The sequence below is a fragment of the Panthera tigris genome, chromosome C2 (assembly GCF_018350195.1).
Source record: "Panthera tigris isolate Pti1 chromosome C2, P.tigris_Pti1_mat1.1, whole genome shotgun sequence".
Taxonomy (NCBI): domain Eukaryota; kingdom Metazoa; phylum Chordata; class Mammalia; order Carnivora; family Felidae; genus Panthera; species Panthera tigris.
Genome location: NC_056668.1, coordinates 135,578,769 through 135,601,912, shown reverse-complemented (window position 1 = coordinate 135,601,912; position 23,144 = coordinate 135,578,769). Strand labels below are relative to the sequence as shown.

At 37.7% G+C, this 23,144-nt stretch overlaps 2 protein-coding genes across 4 annotated transcripts in view; one reads left to right on the top strand and one right to left on the bottom strand.

Annotated features, from left to right (window-relative positions):
- The first annotated feature begins 833 nt into the window (after positions 1 to 833).
- On the top strand, positions 834 to 21,340 carry PP2D1 (protein phosphatase 2C like domain containing 1). Of its 2 annotated transcripts, XM_042956975.1 has the most exons (4): positions 834 to 1,132; positions 5,664 to 5,717; positions 7,510 to 8,573; positions 20,107 to 21,340. In XM_042956975.1, exons 3-4 carry the CDS (start codon positions 7,670 to 7,672, stop codon positions 20,904 to 20,906), a joined length of 1,704 nt encoding a protein of 567 aa, XP_042812909.1. In that variant the 5' UTR covers positions 834 to 1,132; positions 5,664 to 5,717; positions 7,510 to 7,669; the 3' UTR covers positions 20,907 to 21,340. The 2 variants fall into 2 exon arrangements, with proteins under 2 accessions (XP_042812909.1, XP_007097548.1); XM_007097486.2 differs by lacking the exon at positions 5,664 to 5,717 and having other exon boundaries at positions 839 to 1,132.
- Positions 21,105 to 23,144, bottom strand: part of RAB5A (RAB5A, member RAS oncogene family) — a 31,190-nt gene continuing 29,150 nt past the window's right edge. For both annotated transcript variants that reach the window (XM_042956976.1, XM_007097485.2), the window contains exon 6: positions 21,105 to 22,552. In XM_042956976.1, the coding sequence (XP_042812910.1) occupies positions 22,437 to 22,552 (116 nt within the window). In that variant the 3' untranslated portion in view covers positions 21,105 to 22,436. The remainder of the gene's footprint in view (positions 22,553 to 23,144) is intronic.

Genomic DNA, 23,144 nt, shown 5'->3' with positions numbered 1-23,144 from the left:
TCTTGAAGAAGCATTTGCCCTTGGAGATCTAAAGGCAGTCAGATGCTGGTGGATCTGGGGCTGCTGTTGGCCAACAAGGCCTACAGTCCAGAGGAAGAGCTGGAGTAAGAGCAAGGACAAGCTGGAACCTGCCGGGCACCTCTGCTTGCACAGGTCATCTCATTGAACTATGATGGCGTTCACAAGTGGTGCCTCCAAATTCCTTTCTTGGCCCACTCTAACCTGGAACTGCACAGGGAAAGGGACTCTGCAAAACAGTTGCCAGCTTCACCAAGTTACTGGTGGGAGATTCTGGAGGAAATGCATTGAGTTCCGTTTTAGACACGTTAACGATGAGTTGATTGTAATACGTCCCCACGGAGATGCCCTGTAAGCACCTGTCTTGTCCAAATTTCATCACTACGCAAACATATTGCTCTAGTTCTAATCCATCCTGGGGTGAGAGAGTGGAATGCAGCTTTGGATTATGAACCTAGGAATGAAAGATATTGGCCAGGAGTGAAGACCGTCTCAGGAAACAAAAAGACGGTTCAAACAAGTCTATAACTTTCAGGCAGTGACTTGGGGCAGTGAGATGGAGTGTGCAGGCCCTACAGGGCAGGTGGGAGGTGGTGTCCTGGAGAGATGGCCTCAGAAACCTTACCTCTGACTGAGGAGAGAATTGGTCTATCCATCAGGGATAGCCTCTCAAATCAGAATTTTGAAAGTCTCATGACTTGTAAGACAAAAACTTACTTGACAGTTATTCCTCTTATTTTTTAATCCTCTTATGGAGGCACAAGACTGTATGTTTAATGAATGATTCTTCTTTTCAGAAACTTCAAAGACAAGTTTGTTAATACGGTTTGTGACCCTCCTGCTTCAAAGTCCTTCAGCATCATGAAGAGAGTTCTGACTGAGGTTCCAGGTGATGTAATAAACATCCCACACAGAGAGGTGTAGTATCACATCCGTGGAACCCCCACCACTGCCCCCACACCACCACCATTGCTCCCACCGTCTCAACCACCTCCACTACTGCTGTCAACATCATTATCCAATCTGGAGGAACAGAGGCTGGGGAAAGGCAGTAAAGAGAGAGCAAAGGGAGGTAACAATTCCAAATAAGTATGGAAATTAATAGTGCTTTCAGGTAAATCTTTTTCATTTCTAGTGGACAACAAATGTAGTCAACTAACATTTTTTTAAAAATTCCAGTGTAATTAACGTACAGTGTGATATTCGTTTTAGGCGTACAAGATAGTGATTCAATAATTCTACATATTACTCAGTGTTCATCTTGATAAATGTACTCTTTTTTTTAAATATGAAATTTATTGTCAAATTGGTTTCCATACAACACCCAGTGCTCATCCCAACAGGTGCCCTCCTCAATACTCCTCACACACCCTCCCCACCCTCCCACCACCCATCAACCTTCAGTTTGTTCTCAGTTTTTAAGAGTCTCTTATGTTTTGGCTCCCTCCCTCTCTAACCTTTTTTTTTTTTCCTTCCCCCCCCCCCCCACCATGGTCTTCTGTTAAGTTTCTCAGGATCCACATAAGAGGGAAAACATATGGTATCTGTCTAAGCTTCTGCACTGCAAAGGAAACAATCAACAAAATTAAAAGGCAACCAACAGAATGTGAGAAGATATTTGCAAATGACCTATCAGACAAAGGGCTAGTATCCAAAATCTATAAAGAACTCACCAAACTCCACACCTGAAAAAACAAATAATCTAGTGAAGAAATGGGCAGAAAACATTAATAGACACTTCTCTAAAGAAGACATGCAGATGGCCAACAGGCACATGAAAAGATGCCCAATGTTGCTCCTCATCAGGGAAATACAAATCAAAACCACACTCAGATAAATGTACTCTTAATCCCCTTCACCTGTTTCACCCATCCCTCCACTCACCTCCCCTTTAGTAACCATCAGTTTGTTCTCTATAGTTAAGAGTCTGTTTTTTGGTTTGTCTTTTTTTTCCTTTGTTAGTTTTTTTTTTTTTTTTAAGTAGTCTTTACACCCAGTGCATAGCCCAACGTGGAGCTTGTACTCACGACCCTGCAATCAAGACCTAAGTTGAGATCAAGAGTCGGATGCTCAACTGACTGAAACATCCAGGTGCCTCTCATTTGTTTCATTTCTTAAATTCCATGAGTGAAATCATATGGTATTTGTCTTTCTCTGACTGACTTATTTGATTTAGCATAATACCCTTTAGATCCATCGATGTTGATGCAAATAGCAAGATTTCATTCTTTTTTTTTTTTTTTATGGCTGAATAATATCACCTCTTCTTTATCCACTCATCTATTGATGGGTATTGGGCTGCTTTCATAATTTGGCTATTGTAAATAATGCTGCAAAAACCATAGGGGTGCATGTATCCCTTCGAATTAGTGTTTTTGTATTCTTTGGGTAAAATACCCAGTAGTATGATTACTGGACCATAGGGTAGTTCTAATTTTTTGAGGAAGCTCCACACTGTTTTCCACCGAGGCCGCACCAGTTTGCATTCCCACCAACAGTGCACAAGAGTTCCTATTTCTCCACATCCTCACCAACACTTGTTTCTTGTTCTGTTGATTTTAGCCATTCTGACAGGTGTGAGGTGGTATCTCACTGTGGTTTTGATTTGCATTTCCATGATGAGTGATGTTGAGCATCTTTTCATGTGTCTGTTGGCCATCTGTAAGTCAATGAACAGTTTTATCTGCAGTATTCTTTTTCCTCCACTCTCTTAGTTATCAAATGAAATCTTGGCGTCCTGTTAGACTATGTACAGGGGCAAATGATATATTATTCTGACTACCTTTTACAAACGAGGGCTTCAAACCCTCTCTATGCTCTTATTCTGCTGTATTTTTCATGTTAGTACTTACCCCTATCTGGGAATATATGTTTACATGCTTCCTTTATTTATTGTCTGCCTTTGTGTCAGTATAAGCTTCATCACAGACCATGCCTGTTTTCTTCACTGCTGTATTCCAGCAAATAAAACAGTACTTAGCATATTTCAGACACTCAAGTATTTGTTGAAAACTGAATGACACATTACATTCTAAGAATGACTCTAAGTGAGAGGTGAGAGAGAACTGTATCAGGCTAGTGCCTATATACAGAAAAATAAACTTCTGGTGTAAAGGATTGACTCTTTGTCAAATCACAGTCATAGGGTGCCTTATATATTGTCCCAACAGTTCATTAAGCCTCAGAAAAACTATACCCTTTACATGAACATTACCAAATAATAGCAATTAAAAATCTTGGCTCTACATTTTGGCCAGAAGAGCTTAATAGCTTTGCCAGTACAGTATAACCTTGGATTGTGAATGACTTGTTCTGCAAGTTTTCCACAAGAGGAGCAAACATTTCTACCCAATTTTAACTTGATAAACGAACGATGTCTTGCAATATGAGTGGGACGTGATGCCCAATGTCACATGATCACAACTGAGCCAAAGGTTCTTGAAATTTGCTTTGATATACACGTGCTTTGGATTACCTGCATGTTTCTGGAATGAATTATGCTCTCAAACCAACGTTTTCTTGTACTCATTTTCTCCACCTACTTCTTTGCTTTTACATCCTGTTTCCTTTGGTGGGTCCTCTTCCTCCTTCCTGCTAACTGGTCATTCCCTTGGATTTGCCTTGGACTTTGGACCTTGTTGATATCTCTCACCTGTGAGTTTTTCTAGGTCAGCTTCTCAGATGTCATGATGCCATTCTTAGCCAGATGAGGGGTTAGGTCCCTGGTTGGGTACTGTCCTGGGCTTCATCTGACCTGCTTAATTCTTTGTATGAAGGTATGAGTGGCACTGTGAACTCCTCCCCTGGAAGCTTCAAGCCTTTTTTGTCTCTGCATCTTCAGCACCATGCACACTAGTTGGCCTGTTGTAGGTATTGAAGAAGTGATTGGATGCTGACCAAATTTTTTGATGAGATTAAAGTATTTACCAGTGAAATTTATATAATTTTGGGATTTGCTCTAAAATATTCTAATAGACGGGTGCCTGGGTGGCTCATTGGTTAAGCTTCCGACTTTGGCTCTGGTCAAGATGTCATGGTGCATGGGTTTGAGCCCTGCATTGGACTCGGTGCTGACAGCTCAGAGCCTGGAGCCTGCTTCAGATTCTGTGTCTCCCTCTCTCTCTGACCCTCCCCCCACTTGTGCTCTGTCTCTCTCTCTCTTAAAAATAAATAGACACTGGGGCACATGAGTGGCTCAGTCGGTTAAGCATCTGACCCTTGATTTCAGCTCAGGTCATGATCTCACAGTTCTTGAGTTCAAGCCCCGCATCTGGCTCTGTGCTGTCAGATTCTCTCTCTGTGCTTGGGATTCTCTCTCTGCCCCTCCCCCACTTGCTCTCTATCTTTTGGTCAAAATAAATAAAAATAAACTTAAAAAAATATATATAATAAACAAATAAGTAAACATTAAAAAGTTAAAATATTCCAATACAAATACATAAAATGAAACTAAAAAATAAAATGGTTGAAGACAAAGATGAAACAAGAATGAAAAAGTGTTGGTAATGGTTGAAGCTGGCGATGTTTATATGGGGGCTCATTATACTCTTCTATTTTTGTGTATTTTTAAATTTTTTTGTTAAAAAAACACAAAAATTTGTTGTTGAGGCAAAGCTAGGAAGGTCTACTAATATGCTAATAGTTCTAGAAACATTTATGAAGGGCAAATTTGTAAATAAAATTTTACTATACAGTTGTGCCCTTCAGGGAATTAAATACAAATAAGGAAAGCAGCAAAACATTTCAAACTTTTCAGAGCTCTGCTTGTTTCTTTAATTTTTCATATTACCATGTGCAAAGCATATATGAAAGTTACTAAAACCCCTTGCCTATCACATAGTACACCATCTTATTTATCATTTATCATAGAAAATTTTCCTTCCTAGAAATAAGATTTTTGCATAGCATATAGAATAAAAATTCTACTGGGAAGAATCTTAAAGATATTTGCCTATTTTCTAGAGCTATCGTATTATTTTACTTATGCATTCATTTCTCATTTACATACATTTCTCAAAATTAGGCTCTATTTTTTTAATGTTTTTATTTATGTAAGTAATCCCTACACCCAACATGGGGCTTGAACTCATGACCCCAAGATCAAGAGTCAAATACTCCCCCAATTTAGCCAGCCAGGTGCCCATAAACTGTGTTCTATCTTGTATGTCCAGTTTATTTTTATTATTATTTGTTAAACTAACATAACTGTAGCCAAGCAATGATATATACGACTTACCACAACATATTAATAAATACACATCAAGGAATTCTGAAACATTCAGATTCAGTTTCTGCTATTAACAACATCCTCTCCCTGGGTGCCTGTTTGGCTCAGTCAGTACAGTATGTGACTGTTCATCTCGAGGTTGTAAGTTCAAGTGTCATATTGGGTATAAAGATTACTTAAAAAAAATCCTCTCCCATTGAGTTACTAATTTTTTCCCTTAAATTAGTTTTATATAGAATACATTTCCCCCTAAGCATTGCAATTTCACGTCTTTATGTCATATGTTGTCATTTGGTATGGTTCTCAGTGTTCTTTTTGCTTAGGGTAGAAGGAGCAGGCACTTTCTGAGTGTCCCCTATTGCCAATTGCTTCTCCATTGATCTCATTTGATGCTAAAAATAATCCTGTTCATTTACAGAAAGAGAGCAGATGGTCAGAGAAGCTCAATAACTTGACTAAGGCCATATAGTTTGTAAGTGAAGACAAATTTTCTTTTTTTTTTTTTAATTTTTTTTAATGTTCATTTATTTTTGAGACAGAGAGAGACAGACCATGAACGGGGGAGGGTCAGAGAGAGAGGGAGACACAGAACCTGAAGCAGGCTCCAGGCTCTGAGCTGTCAGCACAGAGCCCAACTCGGGGCTCGAACTCACGGACCGTGAGATCATGACCTGAGCCAAAGTCGGACGCTTAACTGACTGAGCCACCCAGGCGCCCCAAGACAGATTTTCTTTTAATCCAGAGTCTACATTGTTTACAGTAGATTGTTTTGCCTCTCCATATTCCAACTTTCAATATAAGGCCATGACTTAGTATTGAGTGATAATGGCAGATTCTGGGATGGCATGCAAAATGTGACCCTACTTACATTTCAGAAAAGATGACATATTTATATTATATATGTAAATATATTTATGTAATTAATGTTAACATTAATATATCATATCATTATATATTTAATGATATACACACACACATACATACACACATATTTGGAAAGATAGATAACAGGCGGTTAACTGAGCCTGGGATTTGGGAGTTAGGGGTGGGGCTGGGGAGACAAGCAGAACACGCTTTCATTTCTAGTTTGTATCTTTCTGTCATGAACTTAAAAATGATTATGCATTGTTTTTATGTAGAACATATTATTATTTTGTCATTAGTACTAAATGGGCTCATTTCTTATTTTGACAACTGTCAGCATTCTTGAATACCTGTTACTATGCATATTATTGTAGGTGCATCTACTATATTAAACGTACTCACATCACATACAATTATGTGACTTGAGTTGAAGTTAATGGGATGTCGCATGTCATAAACATTTAAAGCTACTAACTTTGATTTTTCAGGTTTTAAAATATTCTTTAACTAAAGCAGTTTTTTCAGATCTCCAACATTTCCCTGGGCTTCATGAATTGTGCTTATGTGGATAAAAATTGCCCTATGTGCTGAGTACTGTTCTAGATACTTCTGGGAAGTAGTATAAGAAAGGATGCCTGCTGTCCAGATATTTATCGTTCAGCTCCACAGCTTTTCTTTCCTTTCCTCAGCCTACACCCCTTTCCCACGTAGTCCTAAAAAATTCTGTCCTATAGTTCTTTTTATTAGTCTGCTTGGTTTGGGCATCTCCTATGCATTTTGTTGCAAATTCTTTAAGTAGAACAAAACAATATTTTCAGCAAGATAAAATGGAGTACAAAAATATTCATGCTCGTGGCACCTGGGTGGCTCAGCCAGTTAAGGTCTGACTCTTGATTTCAGCTCAGGTCATGATCTCACGGTTCGTGAGATGGAGACCCCAGTTGGGCTCTCTGCTGACAGCATGGAGCCTGCTTGGATTCTCTCTCTCTCCCTGTCTCTCTGCCCCTCCCCCATGCTCTCTCTCTCTCAAAGTAAATAAATCAACTTAAAAAAAAAATAATCATGCCCAATTTTAAATCAAATACCTAGGTCTCAGCATATACCTTCAAATGGCTGGGATACAATCTTGTGTTGATTTCTCGGAGTATTTGTTCTTAGATTTCTAGTTGACTTTGTAGAGACTTTGCCTAATTTTATTCAGGCACACACAGTTCAGTCACCAATTTTTTGAGTCCTACCTTTGTGGTCTTTTGGGAATGACAGAAAGATGCATCAGAATATTCAGCGGTAGGCCCACACAAAACTGTGAGGAACTAAAGCAAATCGCAAAGATAAAGGTCTGCCTGACAAGACTTTCTGTGTCATTCCTAGCGCGTAAATATCTTTTATCCTGTTTGCAGAGTGTTTTGGAAATCAAGGGAATGGAATGTGAGAAAGTCGACATTTAATTCAGACCAGGAAATACCACTTTCATTGAGAAGAAGGTATTTTAAGAGGAAGAAAAAGGGCAGACCATCCAGAGACTCTGAAGAGTATGATAAGCAACAGGTCGGTGATCACATGATAACATTTCCCTGTTCCACATGCAAGCACGAAATTGACGTACGTGAAATTTTCCTCCATAAAAAGCAACATGTGGCTTGGGCCACCCTGGGGTTTCAGTGGATGGGTGGAAAGAAACCAGGGCCCTCAGTGATTGCCATTCAGAGACAGCTCATAATCGCTAAACTATTGTCATCATCTAGATTCACTGAAAAAATCCTACAGAGCATTAACAATGCTTTTGAGCTACTTTGGAAGAAACAAATACCAGCATACTATAAGATTGTTGACAGCATTCATAGGAGTTCCACACATCCTCAAACTATCTGTCATCTATTGATTAAAGGTGTCGCCATTTGTGAAGATAGAAATTCTACATGGAGAGCTGACATGAATGATAAATTCACTGTAGTGAACAATTTTGGCAATAAACACAATGTGTGTTTCTTTGGTTTGTTTGATGGACATCATGGTGTCTCAGCAGCAGAGCTGACATCAGTTGAACTCCCAGTTTTACTTCTCCATCAACTTTCCAGATTCGATCCTTCCTACCAAATGACCCCTGAAGAGCAAAACATAATCGAATCCTTTCACACAGTGTTTAGAGAAGAATACATAGCTATAGAAGAACTTTTCTCCTCCATAACGAAAAAGACAAAAACATTGAAATGTGAGTATGAGAACATACACAAAGCCTTTGCAAAAGCATTTTGGAGAATGGACAGGCTTTTACGTCTTGGAAGGAAAGAAGTATCCAGGGTTCGATGGAGTGGCTGTTCTGCAGTTACTTGTATACTGGAAGGCAACATTAAAAATCCCTATGCTGAGAGGAGAATCCATAAGCGTGTTAGTGTGGCCGAGAGTTTCCCTTCCCAGATGATGCCACAGATAATTTCTGGAGTATTGCATATTGCAAACACTGGTATGTACATTGAGTTGTGCACACTATACCTTACATTTATTTTTTATTCCTGGCAGCAAAACTTCTCTTGCTTCCAGAAATACTTAGTGACCTATGACGTAGCGACTTATTAATGCCTAGAAATTCCATTGGCTAATTTAAGAAAAGATCAATAACCACAGATTAAATGCATATTGCAGGCACAAAAACAGTTGTAATTTTGGAGGAACATATACATAATGATGTGACCAAAATGTTAAATTTCCTAAATGGGGTAGCAATACAGCTGTTGATAAAGGAAAAGCACATTTGCTTAGATCTGAATGAAACAAAAGACATTTCCCATACTTCCCTTTTCCAGGAGAATGGAAAGTTCTTTGAGGATTGTTATAGTCTGAACTGGTTATTCTGATAACACAATTGCAATAGGTCATGTGTGCTTATCGGTCAACTAGCATCAATTTGATTTTAGAGAAATAATACTTTATGCCTCAATTTTATAGGCATATGTTCTCTTCTCCAAAAGAGAATTTTATTTCAAGAAACAATTCTTTTCACTTTAAGTGTTAAAGTTCTAGCTTAGGAGCTTGCCAAAATGGAAAGCACACAGGTTAAACAGTTTTAGAAAAGTTAAGCTGAGTTCCATGAGATGCTTAATTAGGTTTCCACTACCCCTTTCATGAACAGAGTTATTTGTTGTTGTTACTGTTTTTTTTTAAGTAAACCCTACCCTCAGTGCAGGGCTCGAACTCATGACTCCGAGATCAAGAATCGCATGGGCTACCAACTGAGCCAGTCAGGTGCCCCTGGATAGAGTTATTATTATTATTTTTAATATGAAATTTATTGTCAAATTGGTTTCCATACAACACCCAGTGCTCATCCCAACAGGTGCCCTCCTCAAGGCCCATCACCCACTTTCCCCTCCCTCCCACCCCCCATCAACCCTCAGTTTGTTCTCACTTTTTAAGAGTTGGATAGAGTTATTATTAATAATTGCATTCACTTATTGAATATTGAAGATAGCCTAATTTCTCATTTAGTTTTACAAGAACCCTGATATCTAAAGATATATTCTAAGTATTATTTTTTTAAATGTATTTGACATATGACCTTGTGCAAGTTTAAAGTATGTTAATATGATACATTTATATATTATAATATGATTGCTGTTCAGGTGACAATTAGGACCTCTATCATGTTACATAATTACCATTTCTTTTTAGTGGTTGAAACAATTAAGTTCTAGTCTTAGCAACTTTGATGACTATCATACAGTATTGTTCTCTATATTCCCTACATTGTGCATTAGATCTCTGAGACTTATTACTTGCTGCAAGTTTGGACCCTTAAACTATCCATACCCCTGCCCTAGTATCTGTTGTTACCTCAATTTTCTATTTTTTTTTTAATGTTTATTTTATTTTTGAGAGAGAGAAAGAGCATGAGTGGGAGAGGGGCAGAGAGAGAGGGAGATACAGAATCCGAAGTAGGCTCCAGGCTCTGAGCTGTCAGCACAGAGCCTGATGCAGGGCTCAAACTCATAAACCATGAAATCATGACCTGAGCTGAAGTTGGATGCTTAACCGACTGAGCCACCCAGGTGCCCCTACCCCAGTTTTCTAGATGAGAAAACAGAAACTGGGAGAGGTGAGATGATTTGTTCAAGGTCTCAGAGGTAACAGGAATTGGAGCTGGAAATTAACCCTGCTATGTCATACTGCATCTAAAGGCGATTGCTTCCAAAGCTTGAGGAGGCTGGCCCTCAGAGAGTGGGACATTGTGATCAACATGGCTCTGAACAAAAACCAGACAATCACGAAGACCACTATAATGTCAAGGTCCCTGGAAGTCAAACTGTTTCTGCTCTAGCTCTGGTTCTGAGCCCAAGATGAGTAACTCCCATTAAGCAATGCCAAGTGCAATGCCAGTTAGTTCCCTCAGAATTTTCATCATTTCTCAGGCTTTATGCTGAGGTTCCAGATGACTTCAGAGCAGGTCTACTTCATACACAGACAGTTTTCAGATTTCAGATCAATCTGGGAATTGACCCATATTCTTGGACTTGGGACCTCCATTAGAAAATGTCATTACACATTAAGGTTCTTGTAAAATTAAAGGAAGAATTATGAGATAGTGAATAACTAGACACTATCATTAAATGTCTAATTTACTATGATTTACTACTTCCAGAATCACTGCCGTTTGGCTGGTTCTAATCTCCAGGTCAGACTTTTGTTGGATCTAATCTCCAGGCTACATAATTATGTTAAACTGTTTTCATTTAGGCATCCTTCATTTTAATAAAAACAAATAGGTAGGGGAAAAAATCCAGCTTGTGAAAAGGAGGTTGTGATTAATGACAAAAGAGTGCTCCTGGAAGAAAGCAATTTAAATGGGTTACAAAAAAATGTTCACAGAAATTCACCAAGAGCATGTTTTGTATTTTATGATACAAGACCTCTAATTATAGCAAGGGCATTTTTTTTTTTCTTATTTGAAGTTTGTAAAATACCAGTGCCATCACAACTCTGAAATTAAACAAAAGAAAAAAAAAAAACTCGCTTTATAATGAAACATGAGTGCAATACTGAAGCCACTGAATAAATGTTGAATGTGTGCATGTGGAAACAGACACTTCCAAACCAACATTCTTGAGTTTTTATTCTTAGCACATCTCATTTAGAGTGCATTTTATAATTTCTCTTGGTGCTCTCGTATTTTACTTCAATTAGTCCTCACAGAATTAAAACACTAACAAATGTATTTACACAGAATACATAATTACACATTTTCCCTAACATCAAATAAACCACAAGTTTTACATTTCTAATTAACCACACTAGTTCCTTATAAACAGAATGAGCCCTTAATTTTCCCCAGTGCTTTTATTTTTAATAGCTTTATTGAGATGTAATTCACAAAGCATACAATTCACCCGTGTACAGTTCTGTGGTTTTTAGTACATTACATTTACAGATATGTGCAACCATCACCATATTCAATTTTTGAAAATTTTTGTCTTCTTACAAAGAAGCTCAGTACGCTTTAGCAATCAGCTCCCTAACCTGACATTTCTCCAGGTCCAAAAAGCCACTGATCTACATTCTGTCTCCATACAGTTCCCTCTTATGGGTACTTCATAGAAACGTAATCATATGACTTGTGTTCTTTTGTGACTACCTACTTTCACTTTGCATGTGTTGAAGGTTCACCCATGTTGTAACCTGCATCGGCACTTCTTTCCTTTCGGTTGCTGCATAATATTTCACCGTACAGTGGTGCCACATGTTGTTTATCCATTTATCAGTTGAAAAACATTTGCATTGTTTCCAATTTTGGGCCGTTATGAATAATGTGGGCATGAACCTTGTGGATAAGTTTGTGTGTGGACATGTTTTCACTTGCTTGGGTACATACCCAGGAGTGGAATTGCTGGGTTGTAAGATAAGTCGACAGTTAACCATTAGAGGAACTGCCACACCATTTTCCAGAGTGGCCACACCATTTCACTATCCTGCCATGGATGTCTGAGGGCTCTAATATTTACACATTTTCCCAGTGCTGTCTTTCTGATTCTAGCCATCTTAGTGGGCATGAAGTGGTACTGATTTGCACTTTTCTTTGTTGACTATGTTGACTATTGACTACCTCTTTATGTGATTATTAATCATTTCACTATCTTCCTCTGAGAAATGTCTACTCAAATCTTTTGTCCATTTTTTTTTAATTGGGTTACTTGTCTATCGAGTTGCAAGGTTTTTTAGTATTCTGTACACAGAATCAGATAATATGATCAGGAAATATTTTAATTACATGGGTTTCTTCTCTTTCTTGTGTTCTGAAGCAAAAACACCTGAATTTTGATAAAATCCAATTTATCAACTTTGTTGTTTTGATGCTTGTACTTTTGGTGTCAAATCTGAGACCATTGCCTAATTCAAGGCTGCAGGAACTTACACCAGTGTTTTGTTCTAAGAGATTTATAGTTTTATCTCTTACATTCACGTCTATGATCCATTTTGATCATGATGAGGGGTCCAACTTCCCTCCTTTCTGTGTGGATATACAGTTGTATACTGTTATCTCTTTTACTACTTTCCTTTGAATTGATTTCTTTATTCCTATCTATCTTCTTTGTTGGGTAGTTAGCTATAACTCTTTGTTATTTTAGAAGTTTACAGTATACATGGGGCGCCTGGATGGCTCAGTCGGTTAAGCGTCCGACTTCGGCTCAGGTCATGATCTCATTGTCCATGAGTTCAAGCCCCGCCTCGGGCTCTGTGCTGACAGCTCAGAGCCTGGAGCCCGTTTCAGATTCTGTGTCTCCCTCTCTTTGCCCCTCCCCTGTTCATGCTCTGTCTCTCTCTGTCTCAAAAATAAATAAACGTTAAAAAAAAATTTTTTTTAAGAAGTTTACAGTATACATCTTTAGTTTCTCACAGTCTACCTTCAAATATTACATCATTTTACATATGGAATAAGATTCTTACAACAGCATACTTTTATTTCTTCCTTCCCAGACTATATATATATATATATATCATATATAAGGTGTAAGAATCTTATTCCCTATGTATATGATATATATATGTGATATATATTATATATATATATATATATGATATATGATATATATGGTATATATGTGATATATATATGGTATATATATGGTATATATATGACATATATATGATATATATATATATGACATATATATGAGTTTGTTTATATGTATAAAATATCTATTTTTTAAACTTGTCTATTTTTATACAAGCATATCTAGGAGGTATTTTGGGTTTGGTTCCAGACCACCACAATAAAGAAAATATTGTGACAAAGAGAGAGAAAAGAATTTTTGTTTGTTTCCCAGTGTCCATATGTGATGATCACACTATACTGTAGTCTACTAATAGTGTTATGGCTAAAAAGCCACAGTGCATATCTTAATTAAAAATACTTCGTTGCTAAAAAATAGTATCATCTGAGGTTTTAATAATGTAATCTTTTTGCTGGTGGTGGGTGTTGCCTCCTTGTTGAAGGCTGATCAGGGTGGTGGTCGCTAAAGGCTGCGGAGACTGTGACAATTTCTTAAAATAAGACAACAATAAATTTGCCACATCGATTGACTCTTCCTTTCATGAACTATTTCTCTGTAGTTTGTAATGCTGTTTGATAGTATTTTACTAACAGAAGAACTTCTTGCAAAATTGAAGTCAATCGTCTCAAACCCTTCTGCTGCTTTATCAACTTGAGTGCCTGTGATATTCTAAATTCTTTGTTGTCATTTCAATGATCTGCACGGTATCTTCTTTACCAGGAATAGATTCCATTTCAGGAAACCACTTTCTTTGCTCATCCCTAAGAAGCAAGTCCTCATCCGTTGGTTTTATCATGAGATTGCAGCCATTCAGTCACAGCTTCAGGCTGCACTTGTCATTCTAGTTCTCTTGAATTTCCACCACATCTACACTGACTTCCTCCACTGGTCTTGAACCCCTCAAAGTCATCCATGAGTGCTGGAATCTGCTTCTAAACTCCTGTTGATGTCGATATGTTGACCTCTTCCCATGAATCATGAATGTTCAGAAGATTTCAATTTTCTTTGCCCAGATCTATCAGAGGAATAATTATCTATGCTGGCCATAACTTCATAAAACTCTTTCTGAAGTTACAACTTGAAAGTCAAAATGACTCCTTGATCCATGGGCTGCAGAATGGATGTTGTGTTAGCAGGCATGAAGACAACATTACTCTTTTTGCACATCACCAGAGCTCTTGGGTGACTTGATCAGCTGCGTTGTCAATGAACAGTAATATTTGGATCTTTTTTTCCTGAGCAGTAGGTCTTAAGAGTAGGCTTAAAGGGGCGCCTGGGTGGCTCAGCCGGTTAAGCGTCCGACTTCAGCTCAGGTCATGATCTCACGGTCCCTGAGTTCGAGCCCCGTGTCGGGCTCTGGGCTGATGGCTCAGAGCCTGGAGCCTGCTTCCAATTCTGTGTCTCCCTCTCTCTCTGCCCCTCCCCCGTTCATGCTCTGTCTTTCTCTGTCTCAAAAATAAACATTAAAAAAAATTTTTTTTAAAAAAGAGTAGGCTTAAAATAGTAAATCGTATTATAAATAGTTGCACTGTCATCTAGGGTTTGTTGTTCCATTTATAGAGCACAGGCAGAGTATATTTCTCAAGACTATACTTAAGGGCCCTAGGATTTCTGGAATGGTAAATGGGCATTGGTAAAGTAGTGACTTAGTGTATCGATTCCAATATCTTTATGTCTAGATTATAAATATTTGTTCTTAAAATTCCTTTTAATGAGGCCCCAGAAACTACTTTTGTACTAGTGATGCAACCTTAATATAACTGGTGAGGTTCATTCTTCTTACGTATTAATATGTGATTACCCTTACCTCAAGAGGCTGTGAGGATTAAAGGAATCACTTGGTAACCTTGAGAAGAAAAGGACTGGGGCTTGAGGTGTCCCAACAATTAAGGAATTGTGAATAATAGGAAAGCATTTGGTAAAGCTATGATTGGTCTCTGGATCTACAATGAGCTCATGGGACAGAAAACTGGGTCACTTAGGAAACAAAAGTAGTTTCTGGTAATTATTTCCAGCCCTATCCTTTTTCTGTAAAACCTAATTCAATTTCAGAATCACCTTATTTTACGCAGGGAAGAAACCATATTCTTAAATAACACTGACCTTTTACGTGCCTCTTCCTCCCTCTCCCTTTCTTGGGGTATGTTGGTGGTGATACAAACCTGATTCTGAAAATAGATTCAACAAATACTTGACAGATAGTTGAGGCTGACGTGTAAAGTGTTGTTAGGCTCCAGATGTACAACGGTGAACATGAGTTTCATGCTCATACATCCTACAAAACGAACAAAGGGATCTTTTGAATAACCAATGAAAACTAGCTCCACATCAGCAAGACTCTCATGCTAATTGTCAGTAGGAAGATGTAAACCTAGTGTCCACGCATACAAATTCAGCCTTTTCTGCAAAATGAAAGTCCTGTAGACAAACTGGATATAGGTTGTTTCCCTGACCTCATTTACATGCATTTCTGTTATGATTCCATTTTAGGTATACCTCACTCATGTTTCAATTTCACATTTGTTCATGCTCCTTTTCAATTGCTTCTTTCTCCACTAATTTTCTCCAATAATTCATTTCCCAAGCTCCAAGTTATCGCTCTTTACTTCCTTAAGCCTATAAATCTACTTCATAAGAATTTTCTTAAAACTTTTTTTTTCCCCCCGGGGGCACATGAGTGGCTCATTTGGTTAAGTGCCTGATTCTTGATTTTGGCTCAGGTCATGATCTCACCCTTCGTGGGTTTAAGCCCACGTTGGGCTCTGTGCTGGCAGTACACAGCCGGTTTGGGATTCTTTCTTGCTCTGCCTCTCTGCCCCTCCTCCACCCGCTCTACCTCTCTCTCAAAATAAACTTGAGAGAGAGCAGGGAAGATCATGTGAAATCATGACCCGAGCCTAAACCAAGAGTGGGACACTTAACCGATTGAGCCACCTAGGCGTCCCAAATTTTCTTGAAAGTTTTTTATAAATGGATCTGAAATGAAACATTTATAGTTTTGTCTTTATCTTTTGTGGATAGCCTCTCTTCTGGTTTCCCCTTCTTGGAACACAAAGGAAAACCACCTTTATCAAGTTTCTACTTATTGAATTACTTTCTTAAATCTCCACAATAACCTTGACAAAAAATAACATTGCAGGTGGAAAACTGTAACTCAGGGAAATAAAGTGGCTAAATGAAGATCAAACACAAAGTTGGAATTTATTAAAGCCCAAGTGTGTCAGATTCCCAAGTGTTCTGTTTCTTCCAAACCAAGGTAACATTTGTTTCCTGGGCACTCCTGCATCCTAAGTATGTTTCCTTTCCTTCCACCATATACAATTTCTCCTTTTCCCTCCAGTTCTAAAACTTTCCTGTTATCTTCAATAGTAAGTGGCTTTATCTGAAAAAGTATCTTGATCTTGCTCATTCACATCTAGAATTCCCTGTTTGGGATTCTAAGGTCACTCTGATGTTTACAGGGATACTCTTCATTTTCATAAGTTGGAGATAACCCAGCAATTGCAGGAGGCAGCTACACCATTGCTCCCTGCATAAGGGAACACTTTGCCTGACTATATACATGCCATCTTGAAAAAGCTTGAGTATCATCTCAAAGCACTTTTTCTAATCCCCATATAATTAATGTCCTCTTCCAGTAACCCTGTTCCACTTTTTTTTTCTAAATCAGATTGCATTTTTTGTTGTTGTTGTTGTTCCACTTTTTTTCTGATAACATTTTCTGAACAGCACAATCTCTCCAAACTACTGAAGTTAGTAACTTTGTCTAGGAATTTGAATTATTTATGCCCAGATTCACAGAAACTTTTGTGGGTTTTCAAATCAGTCCACTGCCTAGTTATTCTCATTCCCTCCAAATAGATGTTCCAAGAACCTTTCTTTAAAGCCAATCTGTCCTCCCTTTTAAAGTGTCATAATCTGTTCCTTTCAGTTCTCCACACACTTGGACATACAGTATTTTTTTTTTTTTAATTTTTTTTTTCAACGTTTTTTATTTATTTTTGGGACAGAGAGAGACATAGCATGAACGGGGGAGGGGCAGAGAGAGAGGGAGACACAGAATCGGAAACAGGCTCCAGGCTCCGAGCCATCAGCCCAGAGCCTGACACGGGGCTCGAACTCATGGACCGTGAGATCGTGACCTGGCTGAAGTCGGACGCTTAACCGACTGTGCCACCCAGGCGCCCCCATACAGTGTTATTAAAAAAAATTTTTTTAACGTTTATTTATTATTGAGACAGAGCGTGAACAGGGAAGGGGCAGAGAGAGAGGGAGACACAGAATCGGAAGCAAGCTCCAGGCTCTGAGCTGTCAGCACAGAGCCCAACGCGGGGCTCAAACTCACAAACCGCAAGATAATGACCTGAGCCGAAGTCGGACGCTTAACCGGCTGAGCCACCCAGGCGCCCCAATACAGTATTATTTAAATCTTCTAATTTCCCATCTTCCTGGGGCCTTTTTGTTCACTAGTCTATCCTAGCTTTCAGCTTAATGTAGCCAAACTGCTTATAACAACCTCATTTACAGCTGACAGCACATGCAACCTATGCAAAGGATATAAATGAACTCTGCACATATAATTTTTCTTATTTCCTCCAACGGTACTCTTCTAGGGCCTGAATCTTATGTATCCTCTACTTCCTGGGTAATGTATGAATAGCTGAGATACAGTGGGTACCCCCTCCCTTCACTTTTTCCTTCATGAACCATTCACATAGGTAAGGATACAAGTTATTCAGAAGGCACTATTTCCCTTTTTATCAGGGTGAGCAAACTATCAGCTAACTCAAAGTCAGACAGCAAGTAAATTGTAGAGCAAAAAGTGCAGCCAGAACTTAATATCCCTTCTTCTAGAAAGTTCTATTATGTTGACCCAGAGGGATGTTCACAATAGTAAAATAAACACAGCAACTGGGGGTGGGGGTGGGGGAAGGCAAATAGTTTAAGGCTGTGCTTACCAACCTCTGCAAAGGCAACTTAAATAAAAATACCAGTTTACCACCTTTCCGTTGTAGCAACATAATTACTGTATTAAGTTCTTTTCAAATCGTGCAACAGAGAAAAGTATTTTTTCTTGTTGCTAAAAGGGCTTTGGCCTGCCACATGCAAATTATCATTTAGGAAGTCAGTGGATTTGACCATTCTGAGCCAAATGATGTCCCCTGTGTTTTCAGAGCGATTTACATGTATATGTACACACATAAAGAAATTTCCTAATTTAAAAGAGGTATTGAATCCTGTCTTCTGAATACAACAATTCAGTTTACCCAGGTGACATGTTCACTATTATTCCATGCTTTGCTGGTACAGAAATAATTTACAATTTAGCAAAAGCCAAGGATTATTTTACTGATTCACCTTCTGTAGTGTTTAGAATGACTAGCAAAAAAGACAAGTCAATGCAAAGTATTAATAACCAAACCACAGAGATGTAAAAGAGGTAATGTAGTTTTTGTCACTTACTATTCTCTGGTTTTAAAAACATTTTCCACATACATCATCTTTAGAATTCCCATTACACAAATGAGCCAATAGGGCTCAGCCTATCACTGACACTAATGCTTCATCACCAACTTAGGCTCTTTCTGTCCAACCATACTAGTCGTATAGACTTTAGTCTTCTGAAATCTCAATTTCTTTGCCTCAAAACCCGAGATGGGGAGGTTAGAATTGAACCCCTGTAGCAGCAAAATTCAGATTTCAGGTATAGCGTTATGCTTGAAACCAGAATATTCTAATGTAAATTCTGCATGATCTCAGGAATTTTAATTCTCAAAGGTACTATAATATTCAAACATCATTGGGCCGCCTGGGTGGCTCAGTCAGTTGAGCATCTGACTTCGGCTCAGGTCATGATCTCCTGGTTTGAGTTTAAGCCCCACGTTGGGCTCGGTGCTGACAGCTCAGAGCCTGGAGCCCGCTTCAGATTCTGTGTCTCCCTCTCTCTGCCCCTCCCCCACTCACACTCTGTCTCTCTCTCCTTCAAAAATAAACATTAAAAAAAAAAAAAATCCAAACATTAACCCCATCTCAGATTAGTATAACCTTTCATAAATGATAAATGATTCCATATCAAGAAAAACTATTGCCTATGTTAGAATATATAATCCTATTCCTAAAAATTTGGGAAAATAATTTTTCTAAGAAATTAAAACAAACTGTGTATCTTTTTAATAAACCAAAGAAAGTTTTGGTAATACAACCCTCCCTTAATCTGTTCAGAGCATTGTTTAGATTTTAAGATTTCAATGAAGCACACATCACAGGTTCATCTGAACCACGAACAAACTATGATCTACTTTTAAGATGTCAGTTTTCAATCGAAGAGTTTAATTTAATGTTGACTATTATCAATGTAATACATTAACAATACATATTATTTTTGCTTTACTAGGGCTAATGGACTTAAATTTCTTTTTAACTACACAACATGTAACTAGTAATATCAACATTAACAGTGGTATTCTGTTTACGTCACCCAAACCTACAATATGTTCAAGATCAAACTCCACTCTTAAAAAAAAAACAACCCAAAAACAACAAAAAAAATGCCTGTTTTTAATTAAGAAGGCATTTATCTGAACATGTAAAAAATGTCTGCTCTGTGGAATATATGTCGGTTATAAAAAATTTCAACTGTTGGCTCTTCAAAATAAATATTCAGAAGCTGAATAAAAAACTTGATGGTTATTTTTATTGTCTGTAGCTTTAGTTATTTTAGTATTAAGTGCAGTATTTTAAACACTAGGTTGCTTAAAAATGAGGGATAAACTGGCCTTCCAGTTTCAGATCTTAATGGCCATAAATCGTTCAGTCATATCATTACTTCACACATGTAAAAAACATTTTTAAATTTCTTGCTTTCTGTTTATGCACTGAAACACAGAATTAATAAAGTCAACAGCATACTTTGATACAATTAGTTTAGGATTAATTTTTCAAATAATCTTCTAGGTAATGTACAAGCAGTCTTATGCAGAAATGGAAAAGGCTTTTGCATAACCAAAGAACACACTACGCGAAACATAACCGAAAGAAGGAGGTTACTTCAGAATGGAGCGATGATTAGTTCAAATGAACCACATGGGCTCCTAGAAGGGCAAATAAAAACCACACGAGGACTTGGGTTTCATGGAAATCTCAAACTGAAGAAATCCATTATTCCAGCACCTCATACTATCTCTGTCCCTATAGATGACTTATGCCAATTCCTTATTTTAGCTACTCATGGACTCTGGGAAGTTCTGGATACAAAGGAAGTCACTGCACTGGCAATGACAATGTTTCAAGTGTATAAAGAAACCTGTTTTGTCAAGCAAAACAAATCTTTACCATCCAAAGAGCCTCTGCTTTTCCCAACCAACGAACCAAGTAATACTAAATCAGAAAGTAATATCCATATACTATTTCAGTATAAACCTGAATCTACAAAATGTGTGTCAACTACAAATTCAAAAGAAAATGTATCTGATTCAAAATGTTCTAATTCTCAAAACGCACAAACATTTCCATCAGAAATGATTAATCACGATCTTTGCAGTGAGAAAGAAACCAAAGGACCAACCAGTGCAAATGATGGGCCAAAAGATTCAAGTGAAAAAGAAAAAGAATCATGCACTAAAAATTTCTATGAAGGTGCAGCCAAGTATATTAGCCATGAACTTGTGAACGCTGCTTTAGTGGCTGGCTCCAGAGACAACATTACAGTCATGGTAATACTTCTCAGTGGAAGTGAGGATCAGTTTTTGACATAACAGTTAAAGTTCCGATTATCCAGAATATAAAAACGTACAGACAATTCTTCAAAGACCCAGATATTAGGATCATACATCAATACCATGCAAATCATTTTTACAAATGTATTAAAGAAACTATAAAAGCATATTTTAGGTTACATCATACCATTTATACATGTTCACTGTTCCGTGTCAAAAAAAGAGAAAAACCAGTGCTTGCTTTTTATACCACTTTATTCCAACCTGAGCACCTCAATAGAAAACTAAACACTGGTGAACTGTCTTCCTTACTAATTCTGAATTACTGTAGATGTACAAGTTCTGCTAGCAGTTCAACACTTAAATAGATTAAATCATCTCTGACACATGGTAGATTTCATATAATGAAAATACCTAAAACAATTAGTGCAATATACTGAACTGATCAAAATAAAATGAACTTTGGAAAACAAGGCTGCAAGATTGTTACTAACATACGGCAATATTTATGTTACAAATTACTGGTACGTTGTTTATTATGGTTCTAGCCATGTAGGAACAACTGGAGCCCCTTCCTTTCAAAGGGAGAGAAAAGGTAAAATTAGCTGTTTTAGTAACTGTACATTTTGTATACTTTTAAGCAACTCTTAAATATTACAGAAAAAGTAATAAACATATATGGAGACTACAGTGCAGTACCCTATTTACAGTACAGCTGAGGATCAAATTTAAAATAATCAAGTTTGAATGTACATAATTGTTAGTGCATTGACTATATTACGTCCAAAGGGAACGAAAGCCCCCTCCCTGCCCCCAAACAACAAAACCTATGTAATGGCCAGCAGTGATTGAACAGAAATCACAGACACCTGGTTTGTTTCATTTCTGTTGAAGAGCTCACATGTTTGAAGGGAACACTATCCATTAAGATCAGTTTTCATATTCCTAAAACAAGAGATTATATTTGACTTTTTTTTACCCCACTAAAAATACCAGGACAGCTGTAATTTAGATGCCACTAATGTTCATTTTTTCCACCCTTTCACTAAAGATGTGGCACTGTTTTCTTGTGGTTAATTTGTTAAAACGTGGAATGTACATTTTAAGTATGCATACTAAGAGAAATTACCAGTTGCCTGAATACCATAGCTAAGCATAAATATCCTTAGAATCTCCTTCTAAAAAAACAATGTTTTCTGAAAAGCCCAAATTCCAAATTAATAAGTTCCAAATCTTTTTCATAGAAGTGGCTGGTTAACTGTGGGTTTCCATCATCATTTGTCTCTATCCCTGGTGATGAGAAATGATTCCCCCTAACCGTCCAAGGAAACAAGCACACACACACAGCTCTCATCCCCCCTTTCTACTTCTGAAACATTAGTCAGAGGGTCACATGCATGTTATTAAAAATTAAGTTCAAAACACTTAAAATAATTCTGTATTAGAAACTTGACTCTATCATAAGTCTCTTCTTTTTGGAAGTCATACTGGGCTGGTTAAATGCTCCAATTCCACTGTCATTAACATTGAGGAAGCAGAAGAGTATTCCAGCAAGTTCAAACTGGAGGTTTAGTTACTACAACACTGACTCCTGGTTGGCTGCGTGGGTTCAGTAAGGTCTACTCCTCTTCCTCTGGCAGAATTTGCTCCTGGATTCTGTGGTTCATTCTTTGGCAACTTTTTAGCTGAGAGACAAATTGTCAAAATACACACAATTAGAATATTCATATTAGAATTACTTTCAACTACTTACTTAAAATATTTTTTTTTTTTCCAGCTAGGTTAACCCAAAGAATCACACAGCAGTATGTTCATTCTTTTCAAATGTTTACTGAGTACCTACCAAATACTATGGACTGGTCAGTCCTTAGGTCAGTGGAGTTACACACATATAATTAAAACTTAATTTACTAGAGCTATATTTAATCCTTTATATATTTTCAGTTAATAATACCAGAAAAGTTATACTTTATTTGATAATCATTAATACTTCTATTGTTTAAGAAAATCTAAGTTAATAATGATGGCCAGCCAGTAAGTTTATAAAGAATCTTAGTTTATACCAATATTCTCTAGACTGCCACAAACACTTTTCTGGAACAATTTGGGATTATAAACAAGTACCATCACCATCATCCCGTAAGAACCTGTTCTCTTACTGGGCTACCTAATTATCATCCCAAATTCTGGCAGGTCACATCTCCTGTTTTCTTCCTGGTTACACAGACTTTACCCTTCAAACATCTACCGCTTTCCTCTTTTAGGTCTGATTAAGAA